Source organism: Phlebotomus papatasi, chromosome 2 (assembly GCF_024763615.1).
Source record: "Phlebotomus papatasi isolate M1 chromosome 2, Ppap_2.1, whole genome shotgun sequence".
Taxonomy (NCBI): domain Eukaryota; kingdom Metazoa; phylum Arthropoda; class Insecta; order Diptera; family Psychodidae; genus Phlebotomus; species Phlebotomus papatasi.
The window spans coordinates 74209423-74232249 of NC_077223.1; the positions used below are offsets into that span (position 1 = coordinate 74209423).

Genomic DNA, 22827 nt, shown 5'->3' on the forward strand with positions numbered 1-22827 from the left:
CCTTAATAAATTGTCAGATTATTTTAAAAATTTACATAAATAACAAAAATTAAAGTTTTTGATAATAAATAAGCATAAAATGTTTGAAATTGTTCGCGTCACTAAGGTGTATTTCTAAAGTGACTTCACAAAATTGACAAATTGGTTAGAAAACATGTATAACTTTATGTGCATAATCCCTTCAGGTGCATAACCCCGAAGGGTATAATTCTAGGATCTAGTGTAATGTTGTTTACTTTGTTTACACTACTATGGGACACGCAAATGTGTATCTATTTTCCATAGTAGAGTGATCCGTGCTTGGTGTCTTCAACCGCCATAAAACAACTCACACATCCCTTACATATTTAACTTTCATTCATCCCCACCCCATACCCTGCCCGTACAATTTTTCGAGGTCATTTGTGTTCTTTCTGTGAAATTCGTGCAATAATGTCTAGCGCACAATAACTTTTACTTTGGAAACATGTTTTCGAAACCGTGTATAACAGTGAGCGGGATGACTTGATCTAGATCCTCTAGATCTCTTTCACTCTCACTGAAATTTCAAAAACGTGTTTGTAACAAAAGTTATTGTGGGTTGAGCATAATAATAAATGACTTAAAAAAATGTCCACGCTTCCTTTAAAAAACTATATATTTAAAGGAAATCATAGTCCATAACGTACACTGAAATTTAATTTCCAAAAACTAAGTATCCATCGTAACTCATTGAAACTACAAATTCGGAAAAATTAGACTTTTAATAGAATACTATTGAACATCTTACCATCTCGGCAAGTTTTCAAAATTACCACTAAACATGAAAAATAGCTCATTACACATATTATTTCTCATTATCAAATTCAATCTCTGAAACTATTGAATAATCTAAATGAGCGACCTGTTTGAACATAGAACAGTATATTGTATACTCATCAAATATGTAACATAAATCACTTAAGATATTTAAGATATAACAATTACCTAAATATCAAAATTCATTCACAGACAAAACACATCCAAGGCATAGTACACGTTTTCCAAACATGGCAGAACAACTACAGTGTCACGAAATAAACAATGAAGAAGGTAATTTACGAAAACCACAATTTAAAAAAGACAGTCAAAAGTATAATATTTTTTTCGCGAATACAGATAACACTACAGAAACGATAACAAATTTGGAAGAAAACAATAAGCAGCAAATGTCCCAAACACTTGAAACACAAACCGACACCTCAGATATACTACAAAATAAGGATAAAGCAAACACAGAAAAAATAAACACTACATCAACAGAAAAAATAAAAATATACCAAATAAATATCGAAGACAAACCATCAAATATGCACAAGAAAAAAGAGATAATTACAAAACAAAAGAAAGGAGATACAGAAACCAACGAAAGAAATTTAAAACTTCAAGAAAAACAGACTACTGCTGAGAAACTTCCAGGACAGAGTCCTGTGATTGAAGAAGCCCAGACTGAGGAAGTGATCACAATAGAAGAAGTCATTGAGGATCAAGAAACACCCGGAAAGAAAAAGAAGAAAGTTATCAAGAAAATTAAGAAAGGTGGAGTGGTCGAAATCACAGAAAGTATTTTTGAAGTCAGAGAACCCAAACCCACTGATGAGGAATTCCCAGAAGAGCAGCCTGTAATTGAAGAAGCCCCAACTGAGGAAGTGATCACAACAGAAGAAGTCATTGAGGATCAAGAAACACCCGGAAAGAAAAAGAAGAAGAAGGTTATCAAGAAAACTAAGAAGGGTGGAGTGGTCGAAATCACAGAAAGTATTTCGGAAGTCCGAGAACCCAAACCCAGTGATGAAGAAATCCCAGAAGACTGGCCGATGATTGAAGAAGTCCCGACTGAGGAAGTGATCACAACAGAAGAAGTCATTGAGGATCAAGAAACACCCGGAAAGAAAAAGAAGAAGAAGGTTATCAAGAAAACTAAGAAGGGTGGAGTGGTCGAAATCACAGAAAGTATTTCGGAAGTCCGAGAACCCAAACCCACTGATGAAGAATTCCCAGAAGAGGGGCCTGTGATTGAAGAAATTCCGACTGAGGAAGTGATTACAACAGAAGAAGTCATTGAGGATCAAGAAACACCCGGAAAGAAAAAGAAGAAGAAGGTTATCAAGAAAACTAAGAAGGATGGAGTGGTCGAAATCACAGAAAGTATTTCGGAAGTCCGAGAACCCAAACCCAGTGATGAAGAAATCCCAGAAGACTGGTCGATGATTGAAGAAGTCCCGACTGAGGAAGTGATCACAACAGAAGAAGTCATTGAGGATCAAGAAACACCCGGAAAGAAAAAGAAGAAGATTACAAAGAAAACAAAGAAGGGTAGAGTGGTCGAAATCACAGAGAGCGTTTCCGAAGTCCGAGAACCCAAACATACTGATGAAGAATTCCCAGAAGAGGGGCCCGTAATTGAAGAAGTCCCGACTGAGGAAGTGATCACAACAGAAGAAGTCATTGAGGATCAAGAAACACTCGGAAAGAAAAAGAAGAAGAAGGTTATCAAGAAAACTAAGAAGGGTGGAGTGATCGAAATCACAAAAAGTATTTCGGAAGTCCGAGAACCCAAACCCAGTGATGAAGAAATCCCAGAAGACTGGCCGATGATTGAAGAAGTCCCGACTGAGGAAGTGATCACAACAGAAGAAATCATTGAGGATCAAGAAACACCCGGAAAGAAAAAGAAGAAGGTTATCAAGAAAACTAAGAAGGGTGGAGTGGTCGAAATCACAGAGAGTATTTCTGAAGTCCGAGATCCCAAACGCACTGATGACGAATTCCCAGAAGAAGGAGCAATGATTGAGGAAGTCCCGACTGAGGAAGTGATCACAACAGAAGAAGTCATTGAGGATCAAGAAACACCCGGAAAGAAAAAGAAGAAGATTATCAAGAAAACTAAGAAGGGTGGAGTGGTCGAAATCACAGAAAGTATTTCTGAAGTCCGAGATCCCAAACGCACTGATGACGAATTCCCAGAAGAAGGAGCAATGATTGAGGAAGTCCCGACTGAGGAAGTGATCACAACAGAAGAAGTCATTGAGGATCAAGAAACACCCGGAAAGAAAAAGAAGAAGATTATCAAGAAAACTAAGAAGGGTGGAGTGGTCGAAATCGCAGAGAGTATTTCTGAAGTCCGAGAACCCAAACCCACTGACGAAGAATTCCCAGAAGAGGGGCCTGTGATTAAAGAGGTCCCGACTGAGGAAGTGATCACAACAGAAGAAGTCATTGAGGATCAAGAAACACCCGGAAAGAAAAAGAAGAAAGTTATAAAGAAAACTAAGAAGGGTGGAGTGGTCGAAATCACAGAAAGTATTTCTGAAGTCCGAGAACCCAAACCCACTGATGAAGAATTGCCAGAAGAGGGGCCTGTGATTGAAGAAGTCCCAACTGAGGAAGTGATCACAACAGAAAAAGTCATTGAGGATCAAGAAACACCCGGAAAGAAAAAGAAGAAGAAGATTATAAAGAAAACTAAGAAGGGTGGAGTGATCGAAATCACAGAGAGTATTTCTGAAGTCCGAGAACCCAAACCCAGTGATGACGAATTCCCAGAAGAGGGTCCTGTGATTGAAGAAGTCCCGATTGAGGAAGTTATCACAACAGAAGAAGTCATTGACGATCAAGAAACATCCGGAAAGAAAAAGAAGAAGAAGGTTATAAAGAAAACTAAGAAGGGTGGAGTGGTCGAAATCACAGAGAGTATTTCTGAAGTCCGAGAACCCAAACCCAGTGATGAAGAATTCCCAGAAGAGGGGCCTGTGATTGAAGAAGTCCCAACTGAGGAAGTGATCACAACAGAAGAAGTCATTGAGGATCAAGAAACACCCGGAAAGAAAAAGAAGAAGAAGATTATAAAGAAAACTAAGAAGGGTGGAGTGATCAAAATTACAGAGAGTATTTCGGAAGTCCCAGAACCCAAACCCAGTGATGACGAATTCCCAGAAGAGGGTCCTGTGATTGAAGAAGTCCCGATTGAGGAAATTATCACAACAGAAGAAGTCATTGAGGATCAAGAAACACCCGGAAAGAAAAAGAAGAAGAAGGTTATAAAGAAAACTAAGAAGGGTGGAGTGGTCGAAATCACAGAGAGTATTTCTGAAGTCCGAGAACCCAAACCCAGTGATGAAGAATTCCCAGAAGAGGGGCCTGTGATTGAAGAAGTCCCAACTGAGGAAGTGATCACAACAGAAAAAGTCATTGAGGATCAAGAAACACCCGGAAAGAAAAAGAAGAAGAAGATTATAAAGAAAACTAAGAAGGGTGGAGTGATCGAAATTACAGAGAGTATTTCTGAAGTCCGAGAACCCAAACCCAGTCATGACGAATTCCCAGAAGAGGGTCCTGTGATTGAAGAAGTTCCGATTGAGGAAGTTATCACAACAGAAGAAGTCATTGAGGATCAAGAAACACCCGGAAAGAAAAAGAGGAAGGTTATAAAGAAAACTAAGAAGGGTGGAGTGATCGAAATTACAGAGAGTATTTCTGAAGTTCGAGAACCCAAACCCACTGATGAAGAATTCCCAGAAGAGGGGCCTATGTTTGAAGAAGCCCCGACTGAGGAAGTTATCACAACAGAAGAAGTCATTGACGATCAAGAAACATCCGGAAAGAAAAAGAAGAAGAAGGTTATAAAGAAAACTAAGAAGGGTGGAGTGGTCGAAATCACAGAGAGTATTTCTGAAGTCCGAGAACCCAAACCCAGTGATGAAGAATTCCCAGAAGAGGGGCCTGTGATTGAAGAAGTCCCAACTGAGGAAGTGATCACAACAGAAGAAGTCATTGAGGATCAAGAAACACCCGGAAAGAAAAAGAAGAAGAAGATTATAAAGAAAACTAAGAAGGGTGGAGTGATCAAAATTACAGAGAGTATTTCGGAAGTCCGAGAACCCAAACCCAGTGATGACGATTTCCCAGAAGAGGGTCATGTGATTAAAGAAGTCCCGATTGAGGAAATTATCACAACAGAAGAAGTCATTGAGGATCAAGAAACACCCGGAAAGAAAAAGAAGAAGAAGGTTATAAAGAAAACTAAGAAGGGTGGAGTGGTCGAAATCACAGAGAGTATTTCTGAAGTCCGAGAACCCAAACCCAGTGATGAAGAATTCCCAGAAGAGGGGCCTGTGATTGAAGAAGTCCCAACTGAGGAAGTGATCACAACAGAAGAAGTCATTGAGGATCAAGAAACACCCGGAAAGAAAAAGAAGAAGAAGGTTATAAAGAAAACTAAGAAAGGTGGAGTGGTCGAAATCACAGAGAGTATTTCTGAAGTCCGTGAACCCAAACCCAGTGATGACGAATTCCCAGAAGCAGGAGCAATGATTGAGGAAGTCCCGACTGAGGAAGTGATCACAACAGAAGAAGTCATTGAGGATCAAGAAACACCCGGAAAGAAAAAGAAGAAGAAGATTATAAAGAAAACTAAGAAGGGTGGAGTGATCGAAATCACAGAGAGTATTTCTGAAGTCCGTGAACCCAAACCCAGTGATGACGAATTCCCAGAAGAGGGTCCTGTGATTGAAGAAGTCCCGATTGAGGAAATTATCACAACAGAAGAAGTCATTAAGGATCAAGAAACATCCGGAAAGAAAAAGAAGAAGAAGGTTATAAAGAAAACTAAGAAGGGTGGAGTGGTCGAAATCACAGAGAGTATTTCTGAAGTCCGAGAACCCAAACCCAGTGATGAAGAATTCCCAGAAGAGGGGCCTGTGATTGAAGAAGTCCCAACTGAGGAAGTGATCACAACAGAAGAAGTCATTGAGGATCAAGAAACACCCGGAAAGAAAAAGAAGAAGAAGGTTATAAAGAAAACTAAGAAAGGTGGAGTGGTCGAAATCACAGAGAGTATTTCTGAAGTCCGAGAACCCAAATCCAGTGATGAAGAATTCCCAGAAGAGGGGCCTGTGATGGAAGAAGTCCCGACTGAGGAAGTGATCACAACAGAAGAATTCATTGAGGATCAAGAAACACCCGGAAAGAAAAAGAAGAAGAAGATTATAAAGAAAACTAAGAAGGGTGGAGTGATCGAAATCACAGAGAGTATTTCTGAAGTCCGAGAACCCAAACCCAGTGATGACGAATTCCCAGAAGCAGGAGCAATGATTGAGGAAGTCCCGACTGAGGAAGTGATCACAACAGAAGAAGTCATTGAGGATCAAGAAACACCCGGAAAGAAAAAGAAGAAGAAGGTTATAAAGAAAACTAAGAAGGGTGGAGTGGTCGAAATCACAGAGAGTATTTCTGAAGTCCGAGAACCCAAACCCACTGATGAAGAATTCCCAGAAGAGGGGCCTGTGATTGAAGAAGTTCCGACTGAGGAAGTGATCACAACAGAAGAAATCATTGAGGATCAAGAAACACCCGGAAAGAAAAAGAAGAAGGTTATAAAGAAAAGTAAGAAGGGTGGTGTGGTCGAAATCACAGAGAGTACCTCTGAGGTCCGAGAACCCAAACCCACTGATGAAGAATTCCCAGAAGAGGGGCCTGTGATTAAAGAGGTCCCGACTGAGGAAGTGATCACAACAGAAGAAGTCATTGAGGATCAAGAAACACCCGGAAAGAAAAAGAAGAAGATTATAAAGAAAACTAAGAAGGGTGGAGTGGTCGAAATCACAGAAAGTATTTCTGACGTCCGAGAACCCAAACCCACTGATGACAAATACCCAGAAGAACGAGCAATGATTGAAGAAGCCCCGACTGAGGAAGTGATCACAATAGAAGTCATTGAGGATCAAGAAACACCCGGAAAGAAAAAGAAGAAAGTTATCAAGAAAATTAAGAAAGGTGGAGTGGTCGAAATCACAGAAAATATTTTTGAAGTCCGAGAACCCAAACCCACTGATGACGAATTCCCAGAAGAGGAGCCCGTAATTGAAGAAGCCCCAACTGAGGAAGTGATCACAACAGAAGAAATCATTGAGGATCAAGAAACACCCGGAAAGAAAAAGAAGGAGAAGGTTATTAAGAAAACTAAGAAGAGTGGAGTGGTCGAAATCACAGAAAATATTTTTGAAGTCCGAGAACCCAAACCCACTGATGACGAATTCCCAGAAGAGGAGCCCGTAATTGAGGAAGTCCCGACTGAGGAAGTGATCACAACAGAAGAAGTCATTGAGGATCAAGAAACACCCGGAAAGAAAAAGAAGGAGAAGGTTATTAAGAAAACTAAGAAGGGTGGTGTGGTCGAAATCACAGAGAGTATTTCTGAAGTCCGAGAACCCAAACCCAGTGATGACGAATTCCCAGAAGAGGGGCCTGTGATTGAAGAGGTCCCGACTGAGGAAGTGATCACAACAGAAGAAGTCATTGAGGATCAAGAAACACCCGGAAAGAAAAAGAAGAAGGTTATAAAGAAAACTAAGAAGGGTGGAGTGGTCGAAATCACAGAGAGTATTTCTGAAGTCCGGGAACCCAAACCCACTGATGACGAATTCCCAGAAGAGGAGCCCGTAATTGAAGAAGCCCCAACTGAGGAAGTGATCACAACAGAAGAAGTCATTGAGGATCAAGAAACACCCGGAAAGAAAAAGAAGAAAGTTATCAAGAAAATTAAGAAAGGTGGAGTGGTCGAAATCACAGAAAATATTTTTGAAGTCCGAGAACCCAAACCCAGTGATGACGAATTCCCAGAAGAGGATCCCGTAATTGAAGAAGCCCTAACTGAGGAAGTGATCACAACAGAAGAAGTCATTGAGGATCAAGAAACACCCGGAAAGAAAAAGAAGAAGAAGGTTATTAAGAAAACTAAGAAGGGTGGAGTGGTCGAAATCACAGAGAGTATTTCTGAAGTCCGAGAACCCAAACTCAGTGATGAAGAATTCCCAGAAGAGGGGCCTGTGATTGAAGAAGCCCCTACTGAGGAAGTGATCACAACAGAAGAAGTCATTGAGGATCAAGAAACACCCGGAAAGAAAAAGAAGAAGAAGGTTATTAAGAAAACTAAGAAGGGTGGAGTGGTCGAAATCACAGAGAGTATTTCTGAAGTCCGAGAACCCAAACCCACTGATGACGAATTCCCAGAAGAGGAGCCCGTAATTGAAGAAGCCCCAACTGAGGAAGTGATCACAACAGAAGAAGTCATTGAGGATCAAGAAACACCCGGAAAGAAAAAGAAAAAGAAGATTATAAAGAAAACTAAGAAGGGTGGAGTGGTCGAAATCACAGAGAGTATTTCTGAAGTCCGAGAACCCAAACCCACTGATGACGAATTCCCAGAAGAGGGGCCTGTGATTGAAGGAGCCGCAACTGAGGAAGTGATCACAACAGAAGAAGTCATTGAGGATCAAGAAACACCCGGAAAGAAAAAGAAGAAGAAGGTTATTAAGAAAACTAAGAAGGGTGGAGTGGTCGAAATCACAGAGAGTATTTCTGAAGTCCGAGAACCCAAACCCAGTGATGAAGAATTCCCAGAAGAGGGGCCTGTGATTAAAGAAGTCCCAACTGAGGAAGTGATCACAACAGAAGAAGTCATCGAGGATCAAGAAACACCCGGAAAGAAAAAGAAGAAAGTTATCAAGAAAATTAAGAAAGGTGGAGTGGTCGAAATCACAGAAAATATTTTTGAAGTCCGAGAACCCAAACCTACTGATGACGAATTCCCAGAAGAGGAGCCCGTAATTGAAGACGCCCCAACTGAGGAAGTGATCACAACAGAAGAAGTCATTGAGGATCAAGAAACACCCGGAAAGAAAAAGAAGAAAGTTATCAAGAAAATTAAGAAAGGTGGAGTGGTCGAAATCACAGAAAGTATTTTTGAAGTCCGAGAACCCAAACGCACTGATGACGAATTCCCAGAAGAGGATCCCGTAATTGAAGAAGCCCCAACTGAGGAAGTGATCACAACAGAAGAAGTCATTGAGGATCAAGAAACACCCGGAAAGAAAAAGAAGAAGGTTATCAAGAAAACTAAGAAGGGTGGTGTGGTCGAAATCACAGAGAGTATTTCTGAAGTCCGAGAACCCAAACCCAGTGATGAAGAATTCCCAGAAGACGGAGCAATGATTGAAGAAGTCCCGACTGAGGAAGTGATCACAACAGAAGAAGTCATTGAGGATCAAGAAACACCCGGAAAGAAAAAGAAGAAGAAGGTTATAAAGAAAACTAAGAAGGGTGGAGTGGTCGAAATCACAGAGAGTATTTCTGAAGTCCGAGAACCTAAACCCACTGATGAAGAATTCCCAGAAGAGGGGCCTGTGATTAAAGAGGTCCCGACTGAGGAAGTGATCACAACAGAAGAAGTCATTGAGGATCAAGAAACACCCGGAAAGAAAAAGAAGAAGAAGGTTATAAAGAAAACTAAGAAGGGTGGAGTGGTCGAAATCACAGAGAGTATTTCTGAAGTCCGAGAACCCAAACCCACTGATGAAGAATTCCCAGAAGAGGGGCCTGTGATTGAAGAAGCCCCGACTGAGGAGGTAATCACAACAGAAGAACTCATTGAGGATCAAGAAACACCCGGAAAGAAAAAGAAGAAGAAGATTATAAAGAAAACTAAGAAGGGTGGAATGGTCGAAATTACAGAGAGTATTTCGGAAGTCCGAGAACCGAAACCCAGTGATGACGAATTCCTAGAAGAGGGGCCTGTGATTGAAGAAGCCCCAACAGAGGAAGTGATCACAACAGAAGAAATCATTGAGGATCAAGAAACACCCGGAAAGAAAAAGAAGAAAATTATAAAGAAAACTGAGAAAGATAATATTGTAAAAATCACAGAACAAATTACAGATCTCGATGATACTGGATTAGAGACAGAAATGCCAGAACTAACTGTACCATTCTTAGAGCAAAAAGAAGCAGATGAAGTAAATGCTATTGAAAAAATGATTGATCTCGAATTACTGAAAAAAGCTGTAAAGCCCTTAGTTAAAGAGGAAAAGAAAAAAGTAAAGAAAACTAAAAAGGTTGACGAACAACCTCTTGAAGAAACTTTGGACAATGTTGAAAAGCCAAAGACAACAAAGTTAGTTAAAAAGGTGAAGAAGGGAGAAGATATAGTTGAAGTAACGGAAGAACCCAAATTAAAAGAAGAAATTATGGAGGAAAAAGTGTCTGATTCTGAGGAACCTTCACAAGTTCTTGAAGAAGAGCCTCCTAAAGATAGTCAAGTTGAGACGAAAAAGCCTAAGAAAAAGAAAGTGATTAAGAAGATCAAGAATGATGAAGAGCCAGTTCAAACACACGAAATACAAGAGATAGAAGAGAGAAAGTCTGATGCAATGCCAGAAGTCCCTGAAGAAGCGATTACTGAGAAATTTCCAAGTGAAGTACATGAACCACAGAAAAAGAAAACATCCAAAAAGACAACAAAGAAATTGAAGAAGGATAATGAATTGGAACTAATCGAAAAGATGATTGAAATGGAAATTCCTAAAACTGAATTAGAAAAATATGAGAAGTTTGACGATGAACCTGTTGAGAAACCAAAGACCAAAGAAGAAGAAATTAAAGATGATAAGTCAAAACCATTGAAGATCGAAAGAAAGGAACAAAAACCAACCAAAGTTGAAATTGTTGAAGTTTCAGAATTACCTCAGAAACTCAAACTTCGGAAACCGAAGCCAATTGAAAAGACCAGTAAAGATGAAATAAGCTTTTTGAAAACCAAATTAAAGAGTAAAATTACACATATAGAATATCCTCCACCAATAATACAATTGATTATTACCGATATGAACACAATAAGAGATGCTGGAATCTTATCCAGAAATATGGAAGAGGCTGAGAAATTACCGAAGAAGAAAAAGATAATGAAATTCAAACCTCCAAAAGAAATCAAAGATGATCTAGAAAGACCAGAGTTAGAAAAGTATGAGAAGTATGAGAGTAGTTCAGATGAAGCTCCAGAAAAAGAAGGCTACAAACGACAACCCAAGAAACCTAGGGAAGGTGAACCTGAAGAGAAAACATTAAAGATTGGAAAAGGTAAACTAAAGCCACAAGATGATGAAACTCCGGAAACAGTAAAACTAAAAGGAATTCCTGGAAAGAAACCAAAGGACGAAACTGTTGAAGAGAAGACACCTAAAAAGAAAGCGCCTAAAGAAGATAAACCTAAGAAGAAGAAGCCTTCAGATTACACCGAAATACCTTCTCCGTTAGAATTCGATTTTGAACCTTCTGAAGTTCCACCATATGAACCTGAAATACCTGAACACGAAACATTTACTCCCGAAGAACCCACTCAAGAGAAACCAAAATATAAACGCAAGAAGAAACCTGAACCACAACCAGAAACTGTAGAAATTCCTCTTGAAAAGGGAAAACCAAAGAAACCAGAAGAAATACCAGAAGAGGATGTCAAGTTCAGAATACCACAAGCACCTAAACCGGAAGAAGATCAACCAGAAATTAAACTAAAGCCATTCAAAAAACCAAAACCCGAAACAGAAACAGACGAGCCTGATCGTGACATGAAATTACCTAAATACGAACCAACATCTCCTCAAGTTAGCGACGATGAGAGAGATGATTCACCAAAAACTAAGAAAATCAAACGCAAGAAGATCTCAAAACCAAAAGATTCTCCTGACACTATGACGATGAGTGACGATGAGAAAAATACAGAAAAACAGAAAACGACACATGACCAGCTGTCCAACTTAGACTCTTTACCTATTTCACAATTCCCTAATCAAAACATTTCCGAAATCACAACTCCAATTATATCAAGTAAGTTAATACTCATAATTTTCCTTAACTTTGTATGATTATCATTAAGTAAACAGGTATAATGTATTATGTATTATGTTTCATCTTTCAAAAAGTGATTCTCTTGATTTTGTAATCTCAAATATATGCACTATTAGTGTTATATACTAGATTGTACCCGTGATTTAGGTGTTTCCGCTTCGCTGGTGAAGCCATTTTTGGTTAGTCGATTGCAGTTAAAGCAAGAAAAAAAGTACAGGAGAGTTCGATGATGTCAGAAAATTAAAGATCTGTTTATGTTCATTTTTCAAACTTTTATAAACTAGTACAATCTGGCTGACTAATTTCACATGCACCTTTTCACAAAAAAAATATCTCTTGGGTGTTACCTATTTGAAAAGGGACAGATAATCCTAACCGGCTTATGTAGGTGAGATTCTTAACGTGAGCTAACTCGGAAAGCATGTAAATTCGATTTAGAGCTGAAGTTGGGGGACGCCATTCAGTTATCTTGAATCCAATTCGTGAAATTACACAAATTTTGTATTTCAACCAAAATATCAAAGATTTGGATGAACTGACAGAAAAGTGATATATGGGTGAAATGTAGACCAGAATGTTCTCTATAATTTTGCCGTAGAACTTGATCTTATCGATTAATCAGAAGCCGAGATAATCGAGGTTGTTTGTTTCTGAACTCGTTTTTCGTCCAGAGCGCCCCAAGTGTTCATTTGATGAACTTCAACTATATCAAAGAATTGTTGTATTTTGTGAGACTTTGCATTTAAAACCCTATTTTAAGTGTCTTGGTCGAGTAGAAGCAGTCAAATTGGCATCTGAGTGGTTTCAAAGCGTTATTATAGGAAAAATCAATTTTTTCACACATAAACAGCAAAATCGGACAGATGGCATTGTATGATCGAAAAATGATGTACGGACGAAATATAAACATAAATGTCCTCTACAATTATGTCGAAGTAATCATCAAAATCGGTTAAGCACGTGTCGAGGTAATTGAGGTTATGTGATATTGAAATTGGTTTATCGACTGTGACGCCCCTGGTGTTGGTCCCTCGAAGTTCAAATGCTCTATAAAGTTGTAGAATTTTGTGAAATCTTTCATTTGAGCCCTCACACGTCAAAATCAGTCAAATAGAACCGGAGATATGATTTTTTTTAATTTCGTACACTTTGACCCCACATATCTCCGGCCCTATTGTAACCACAGCGAACCCATGCCACTTTTTGTAAACTTAATAGCCTAGTCTACACTACTCTAAAATTTGATTAACTTGCACAAAGGAGTTTTTGAGAAAAATGAGTTTGAGTTTTGACGAATTTTGACGCTATCGCAGCGCTACCTGTGGTGACTTTTTGAACTTCCATCTGAAAGTGCTCATTGAGACGAAACCAAAAACCCAAAATTTAGGTCAAAATGTTAATTAGAATCGGAGATAGAGGCCGGTCAATTTTCGAACTTTGACCCCTTATAACTCGGGTCTGGGGTTATCGATCGACTTAAGAATTTTTTGTTTGATAGGTATAATATGCGGCTACAACATACTAAAATTACAGCCCGATGAACAAAGGAATTTCTGAGTTATTTAACTTAGAAAATTGAAAAATATTCTTTTTAAAAATAGCGCCCCTACCGGTGGTTTTATGAACTTGTGATGTTAGAAGGGGAAGTGGCATTTCACGAGAGCTTTCCAAAACACCCTTACTATTTAAATTCTGACAATTAGAACTGGAGTTATAGCCGGTTATTTTTCAAGTATAATATTCACAGGGAAGGTAGAAGATATGAAGAAGTATTTAAGTGAACTCCACGATGGCTCTTGTTAAACTCCACTTTTTGCACTCTTTTTACAAATTTTTATAATTGATCATTACATTCAAATAAACTGAACAATCGCAAAGACAAAAGAACAAACGCAAGACACTCAAATAAGTTTAATGAGACATTCAAATAAACTGAACAATCGCAAAGACAAAAGAACAAACGCAAGACACTCAAATAAGTTTAATGAGCTTAATAAAAAAAAAATTTCTTCTAAAATAAAAGTCTCCTATTTTAAAGTTCAGTATCCAAAAACCGAATAAAACGATTTTTGTAAAAAAAAATCGAGTTGTTCGATTTATATTCTGAGTGGTCGAAATGTTATGTACAACAAAAGTCACACCAAAACAGTTTCATGAATAAGCCTTAACCACCAAGTTTTCTTAATTGCAAATTCACAATTTAGATCATTCAGAAACTGAAACAATATCATATCCAGAACTTTTACTCGAAAATATATCATACTTATTCAGAATATATTTACAAACCTAATGCATGTATCATTTTACAGAGGACACTGCAGAAGAGCCAACACATTTACCAGAAGAAGAACAGGAAACACATCTCTTAAAATCACGAAAGAAAGCTCCAAAACTAAAGAGAAAAAGCACAGAAGAAGAACAACCAAAACAAATTTTTGACATTCAAAGTGATGTAGAAAGTGACACACAGAAAACAGAAGCCACTCAGAATGAAGAAATTATAGAAAACACAGTAGAGCAAGCAACAGATACAGACAGCAAACCTAAAAAACTTACGAAAAAGATCACAAAAAAGATAAAGAAAGGTGGTGTTGTAGAAATAACCGAAAGAGAATGCCCAGATGAAGAAGGACCCAAAATTGAAGACATCACAGAGGAAGCACCAACTGAAGAAACTGTTGAAGTGACTACAACAGAAGAAGTTATTGAAGATACAGAAAAGCCTGGTAAAATGAAGAAAAAGAAAATCATAAAGAAGACCAAAAAGGGTGGTGTCGTAGAAATCACGGAACGAGTGACAGACTTCCCAGATGAAGAAGGACCCAAAATTGAAGACGTCACAGAGGAAGCACCAACTGAAGAAACTGTTGAAGTGGTTACGACAGAAGAAGTGACTGAAGATACAGAAAAGCCTGGTAAAATGAAGAAAAAGAAAATCATAAAGAAGACCAAAAAGAGTGGTGTCGTAGAAATCACGGAACGAGTGACAGACTTCCCAGATGAGGAGGGACCCAAAATTGAAGACGTCACAGAGGAAGCACCAACTGAAGAAACTGTTGAAGTGACTACAACAGAAGAAGTTATTGAAGATACAGAAAAGCCTGGTAAAATGAAGAAAAAGAAAATCATAAAGAAGACCAAAAAGGGTGGTGTCGTAGAAATCACGGAACGAGTGACAGACTTCCCAGATGAAGAAGGACCCAAAATTGAAGACGTCACAGAGGAAGCACCAACTGAAGAAACTGTTGAAGTGGTTACGACAGAAGAAGTAATTGAAGATACAGAAAAGCCTGGTAAAATGAAGAAAAAGAAAATCATAAAGAAGACCAAAAAGGGTGGTGTCGTAGAAATCACGGAACGAGTGACAGACGTCCCAGATGAAGAAGGACCCAAAATTGAAGACGTCACAGAGGAAGAACCAACTGAAGAAACTGTTGAAGTGGTAACAACAGAAGAAGTTATTGAAGATACAGAAAAGCCTGGTAAAATGAAGAAAAGGAAAATCATAAAGAAGACCAAAAAGGGTGGTGTCGTAGAAATCACGGAACGAGTGACAGACGTCCCAGATGAAGAAGGACCCAAAATTGAAGACGTCACAGAGGAAGCACCAACTGAAGAAACTGTTGAAGTGGTTACGACAGAAGAAGTGATTGAAGATACAGAAAAGCCTGGTAAAATGAAGAAAAAGAAAATCATAAAGAAGACCAAAAAGGGTGGTGTCGTAGAAATCACGGAACGAGTGACAGACGTCCCAGATGAAGAAGGACCCAAAATTGAAGACGTCACAGAGGAAGTACCAACTGAAGAAACTGTTGAAGTGGTTACGACAGAAGAAGTGACTGAAGATACAGAAAAGCCTGGTAAAATGAAGAAAAAGAAAATCATAAAGAAGACCAAAAAGGATGGTGTCGTAGAAATCACGGAACGAGTGACAGACTTCCCAGATGAAGAGGGACCCAAAATTGAAGACGTCACAGAGGAAGCACCAACTGAAGAAACTCTTGAAGTGGTTACGACAGAGGAAGTAATTGAAGATACAGAAAAGCCTGGTAAAATGAAGAAAAAGAAAATCATAAAGAAGACCAAAAAGGGTGGTGTCGTAGAAATCACGGAACGAGTAACAGACTTCCCAGACGAAGAAGGACCCAAAATTGAAGACGTCACAGAGGAAGCACCAACTGAAGAAACTGTTGAAGTGGTTACGACAGAAGAAGTAATTGAAGATACAGAAAAGCCTGGTAAAATGAAGAAAAAGAAAATCATAAAGAAGACCAAAAAAGGTGGTGTCGCAGAAATCACGGAACGAGTAACAGACTTCCCAGACGAAGAAGGACCCAAAATTGAAGACGTTACAGAGGAAGTACCAACTGAAGAAACTGTTGAAGTGGTTACGACAGAAGAAGTGACTGAAGATACAGAAAAGCCTGGTAAAATGAAGAAAAAGAAAATCATAAAGAAGACCAAAAAGGATGGTGTCGTAGAAATCACGGAACGAGTGACAGACTTCCCAGATGAAGAGGGACCCAAAATTGAAGACGTCACAGAGGAAGCACCAACTGAAGAAACTGTTGAAGTGGTTACGACAGAAGAAGTGATTGAAGATACAGAAAAGCCTGGTAAAATGAAGAAAAAGAAAATCATAAAGAAGACCAAAAAGGGTGGTGTCGTAGAAATCACGGAACGAGTGACAGACTTCCCAGATGAAGAGGGACCCAAAATTGAAGACGTCACAGAGGAAGCACCAACTGAAGAAACTGTTGAAGTGGTTACGACAGAAGAAGTAATTGAAGATACAGAAAAGCCTGGTAAAATGAAGAAAAAGAAAATCATAAAAAAGACCAAAAAGGGTGGTGTCGTAGAAATCACGGAACGAGTAACAGACGTCCCAGATGAAGAAGGACCCAAAACTGAAGACGTCACAGAGGGAGCACCAACTGAAGAAACTGTTGAAGTGGTTACGACAGAAGAAGTAATTGAAGATACAGAAAAGCTTGGTAAAATGAAGAAAAAGAAAATCATAAAGAAGACCAAAAAGGGTGGTGTCGTAGAAATCACGGAACGAGTAACAGACTTCCCAGACGAAGAAGGACCCAAAATTGAAGACGTTACAGAGGAAGTACCAACTGAAGAAACTGTTGAAGTGGTTACGACAGAAGAAGTGACTGAAGATACAGAAAAGCCTGGTAAAATGAAGAAAAAGAAAATCATAAAGAAGACCAAAAAGGATGGTGTCGTAGAAATCACGGAACGAGTGACAGACTTCCCAGATGAAGAGGGACCCAAAATTGAAGACGTCACAGAGGAAGCACCAACTGAAGAAACTGTTGAAGTGGTTACGACAGAAGAAGTAATTGAAGATACAGAAAAGCCTGGTAAAATGAAGAAAAAGAAAATCATAAAGAAGACCAAAAAGGATGGTGTCGTAGAAATCACGGAACGAGTGACAGACTTCCCAGATGAAGAAGGACCCAAAATTGAAGACGTCACAGAGGAAGCACCAACTGAAGAAACTGTTGAAGTGGTTACGACAGAAGAAGTAATTGAAGATACAGAAAAGCCTGGTAAAATGAAGAAAAAGAAAATCATAAAGAAGACCAAAAAGGGTGGTGTCGTAGAAATCACGGAACGAGTAACAGACGTCCCAGATGAAGAAGGACCCAAAACTGAAGACGTCACAGAGGGAGCACCAACTGAAGAAACTGTTGAAGTGGTTACGACAGAAGAAGTAATTGAAGATACAGAAAAGCTTGGTAAAATGAAGAAAAAGAAAATCATAAAGAAGACCAAAAAGGGTGGTGTCGTAGAAATCACGGAACGAGTAACAGACGTCCCAGATGAAGAAGGACCCAAAATTGAAGACGTCACAGAGGAAGCACCAACTGAAGAAACTGTTGAAGTGGTTACGACAGAAGAAGTGATTGAAGATACAGAAAAGCCTGGTAAAATGAAGAAAAAGAAAATCATAAAGAAGACCAAAAAGGGTGGTGTCGTAGAAATCACGGAACGAGTAACAGACTCCCCAGACGAAGAAGGACCCAAAATTGAAGACGTCACAGAGGAAGTACCAACTGAAGAAATTGTTGAAGTGGTTACGACAGAAGAAGTGATTGAAGATACAGAAAAGCCTGGCAAAATGAAGAAAAAGAAAATCATAAAGAAGACCAAAAAGGATGGTGTCGTAGAAATCACGGAACGAGTGACAGACTTCCCAGATGAAGAGGGACCCAAGATTGAAGACGTCACAGAGGAAGCACCAACTGAAGAAACTGTTGAAGTGGTTACGACAGAAGAAGTGATTGAAGATACAGAAAAGCCTGGTAAAATGAAGAAAAAGAAAATCATAAAGAAGACCAAAAAGGCTGGTGTCGTAGAAATCACGGAACGAGTGACAGACTTCCCAGATGAGGAGGGACCCAAAATTGAAGACGTCACAGAGGAAGCACCAACTGAAGAAACTGTTGAAGTGGTTACGACAGAAGAAGTAATTGAAGATACAGAAAAGCCTGGTAAAATGAAGAAAAAGAAAATCATAAAGAAGACCAAAAAGGATGGTGTCGTAGAAATCACGGAACGAGTAACAGACGTCCCAGATGAAGAAGGACCCAAAATTGAAGACGTCACAGAGGAAGCACCAACTGAAGAAACTCTTGAAGTAGTTACGACAGAAGAAGTGACTGAAGATACAGAAAAGCCTGGTAAAATGAAGAAAAAGAAAATCATAAAGAAGACCAAAAAGAGTGGTGTCGTAGAAATCACGGAACGAGTGACAGACTTCCCAGATGAGGAGGGACCCAAAATTGAAGACGTCACAGAGGAAGCACCAACTGAAGAAGCTGTTGAAGTGGTTACGACAGAAGAAGTAATTGAAGATACAGAAAAGCCTGGTAAAATGAAGACAAAGAAAATCATAAAGAAGACCAAAAAGGATGGTGTCGTAGAAATCACGGAACGAGTAACAGACGTCCCAGATGAAGAAGGACCCAAAATTGAAGACGTCACAGAGGAAGCACCAACTGAAGAAACTGTTGAAGTGGTTACGACAGAAGAAGTGACTGAAGATACAGAAAAGCCTGGTAAAATGAAGAAAAAGAAAATCATAAAGAAGACCAGAAAGAGTGGTGTCGTAGAAATCACGGAACGAGTGACAGACTTCCCAGATGAGGAGGGACCCAAAATTGAAGACGTCACAGAGGAAGCACCAACTGAAGAAACTGTTGAAGTGGTTACGACAGAAGAAGTAATTGAAGATACAGAAAAGCCTGGTAAAATGAAGAAAAAGAAAATCATAAAGAAGACCAAAATGGGTGGTGTCGTAGAAATCACGGAACGAGTAACAGACTTCCCAGACGAAGAAGGACCCAAAATTGAAGACGTCACAGAGGAAGCACCAACTGAAGAAACTGTTGAAGTGGTTACGACAGAAGAAGTAATTGAAGATACAGAAAAGCCTGGCAAAATGAAGAAAAAGAAAATCATAAAGAAGACCAAAAAGGATGATGTCGTAGAAATCACGGAACGAGTGACAGACTTCCCAGATGAGGAGGGACCCAAAATTGAAGACGTCACAGAGGAAGCACCAACTGAAGAAACTGTTGAAGTGGTTACAACAGAAGAAGTAATTGAAGATACAGAAAAGCCTGGCAAAATGAAGAAAAAGAAAATCATAAAGAAAATCAAAAAAGGTGGTATCGTAGAAACCACGGAGCAAATTTCTGACAACGAAGAAACTAAATCAGAAATAACACTAGTGCCTGAACTGAGGGTACCACTCATTGAGCAAAAGGGCGCAGATGAGGTAAAAGTCATTGAGAAAATGATAGAACTAGAAATTCTAAAGAAGGCAGTAAAGCCATCAATAAAAGAAGATACACAAAAAGGAAAGAAAGCCAAGAAAATCGAAGAGCAACCTCTTGAAGAGACTCCAGGTGAAGTCGAAAAGCCAATCAAAAAGAAGGTGATCAAAAAGGTCAAGAAAGGAGCAGAAATCATTGAAACGGTTGAAGAACTTAAACCCGAAGAACAAATAGTTCAAGAAGAAAAACCACAACCTGAAGAAATACCAGAAGTTCTTGAAGAACAACCTCTTAAAGAGACTCCAGGAGAAGTTGACAAACCAAAGAAAAAGAAGGTGATCAAGAAGGTCAAGAAAGGTGAAGAAATCGTAGAAACAGTCGAAAAACCCAAACCAGAAGAAATTGTTGAGGAAGAAAAACAAGAACCTGAGGAAACACCAGAAGTTCTTGAAGAACAACCTCTTGAAGAGACTCCAGGAGAAGTTGAAAAGCCAAAGAAAAAGAAGGCGATCAAGAAGGTCAAGAAGGGTGAAGAAATAGTCGAAACGGTTGAAGAACCCAAACCAGATGAAATTTTGGAGGAAGAAAAACCACAACCTGAGGAAACACCAGAAATTCTTGAAGACCAACCTCTTGAAGAGACTCCTGGAGAAGTTGAAAAGCCAAAGAAAAAGAAGGTGATAAAGAAGATCAAGAAGGGTGAAGAAATAGTCGAAACGGTTGAAGAACCCAAACCAGAAGAAATTGTTGAGGAAGAAAAACCACAACCTGAGGAAACACCACAAGTTCTTGAAGAACAACCTTATGAAGAGACTCCAGGAGAAGTTGAAAAACCAAAGAAAAAGAAGGTGATCAAGAAGGTCAAGAAGGCCGAAGAAATCGTTGAAACAGTCGAAGAACCCAAACCAGAAGAAATTGGTGAGGAAGAAAAAGAAGAACCTGAGGAAACACCAGAAGTTCTTGAAGAACAACCTCTTGAAGAGAGTCCTGGAGAAGTTCAGAAACCAAAGAAGAAGAAGGTGATCAAGAAGGTCAAGAAGGGTGAAGAAATCGTTGAAACGGTTGAAGAACCTAAACCAGAAGAAATTATCGAGGAAGACAAACAAGAACCTGAGGAAACATCAGAAGTTCTTGAAGAACAACCTCTTGAAGAGACTCCAGGAGAAGTTGAGAAACCAAAGAAGAAGAAGGTGATCAAGAAGGTCAAGAAGGGTGAAGAAATCGCTGAAACGGTTGAAGAACCCAAACCAGAAGAAATTGTTGAGGAAGAAAAACAAGAACCTGAGGAAACGACAGAAGTTCTTGAAGAACAACCTCTTGAAGAGACTCCAGGAGAAGTTGAAAAGCCAAAGAAAAAGAAGGTAATCAAGAAGGTTAAGAAGGGTGAAGAAATCGTTGAAATTGCAGAAGAAAAACCAGAAGAAGAAATGTCTTCAGAAGCAGAGATCACTGAAGAACAACCAACTGAAAAAACTCAAGGGGAGGTCGATAAACCAAAGAAAAAGAAAACATCCAAAAAGACAACAAAGAAATTGAAGAAGGATGATGAATTGGAACTTATAGAAAAGATGATCGAAATGGAGATTCCTAAAACTGAATTAGAAAAATATGAGAAGTTTGAAGATGAACCTGTTAAGAAATCAAAAGTCAAAGAAGAAGAAATAAAAGATGAAAAACCAAAACCTCTGAAGATCGAAAGAAAGGAACAAAAACCAACCAAAGTTGAAATTGTGGAAGTTTCAGAATTACCTCAGAAACTCAAACTTCGGAAACCGAAGCCAATTGAAAAGACCAGTAAAGATGAAATAAGCTTTTTGAAAACCAAATTAAAGAGTAAAATTACACATATAGAATATCCTCCACCAATTATACAATTGATTATTACCGATATGAACACAATAAGAGATGCTGGAATCTTATCCAGAAATATGGAAGAGGCTGAGAAATTACCGAAGAAGAAAAAGATAAAGAAATTCAAACCTCCAAAAGAAATCAAAGATGATCTAGAAAGACCAGAGTTAGAAAAGTATGAGAAGTATGAGAGTAGTTCAGATGAAGCTCCAGAAAAAGAAGGCTACAAACGACAACCCAAAAAACCTAAGGAAGGTGAACTTGAAGAGAAAACATTAAAGATTGGAAAAGGTAAACTAAAGCCACAAGATGATGAAACCCCGGAAACAGTAAAACTAAAAGGAATTCCTGGAAAGGAACCAACGGAAGAGACTGTTGAAGAGAAGAAACCTAAAAAGAAAGAGCCGAAAGAAGATAAACCCAAGAAGAAGAAACCTTCAGATGATACTGAAATGCCTTCTCCGTTAGAATTCGATTTTGAACCTTCGGAAGTTCCTCCCTATGAACCTGAGATACCTGAACACGAAACATTCACTCCTGAAGAACCCACTCAAGAGAAACCAAAACACAAACGCAAGAAGAAACCTGAACCACAGCCAGAAACTGTAGAAATTCCTCTTGAAAAGGGAAAACCAAAGAAACCAGAAGAAATACCAGAAGAGGATGTCAAGTTCAGAATACCACAAGCACCTAAACCGGAAGAAGATCAACCAGAAATTAAACTAAAGCCATTCAAAAAGCCACAACCTGAAACAGAAACACAAAAAGATGAGCCTGATCGTGATATGAAACTACCTAAATACGAACCAACATCTCCTCAAGTTAGCGACGATGAGAGAGATGATTCACCCAAAACTAAGAAAATCAAACGCAAGAAGATCTCAAAACCAAAAGATTCTCCTGACACTGTTGCAGAAAAAGATGAACCGCAACCACACGATGACACTGTCACTACTGATTATGAACCTTCACGTAAGTTTCAATTGTGTTCACGAAGCCAATGCTTTAAATTTACATGACATAATCAATTTTCTTTATTAAATTTACAAAATCTATGTTCATTTTTGAATGCTGAAACGGCTTTAAGACTAAAAGATTTTATGAGAAAAATATAGCCACATTTTGAGTTGAAATTTTTTATTTAATGAGTATGAGTAATGCTCGTAATGCTTCAATTTCAGTTATTTTCGTACTTAAGCAAATGTTATTAATGTTGATGTCTATGTGAGGATGAACATCAGTTAAATAACAGCAAATACTACCCCTTGGTTGTGTCACAATTTTCTGTGGTCCTTTTTAATGAAAATTACAGAGCTTTTAAAGAATCGCCGTTGGACTCTTATATATTGATGAAAAACAGAAGTAGGGAAAACTGGGGTTGTTATTTAATTAGATTGCGATATTTTTTAATTAGATATTAGGCTTCTGAGGACTAACTTCGTGTATTAGGTCACAGGGGGCGAATAATGAATTATTTACAAACACA

At 38.8% G+C, this 22827-nt stretch overlaps 1 protein-coding gene across 1 annotated transcript in view; it reads left to right on the plus strand.

The window, feature by feature from the left end:
- The window catches only part of LOC129801038 (titin-like), a 257548-nt gene that overhangs the window by 198909 nt on the left and 35812 nt on the right, over positions 1-22827 (plus strand). Inside the window, exons 59-60 of the mRNA XM_055845796.1 lie at positions 991-11676; positions 14007-22313. Coding sequence (XP_055701771.1) covers positions 991-11676; positions 14007-22313 — 18993 coding nt within the window. The remainder of the gene's footprint in view (positions 1-990; positions 11677-14006; positions 22314-22827) is intronic.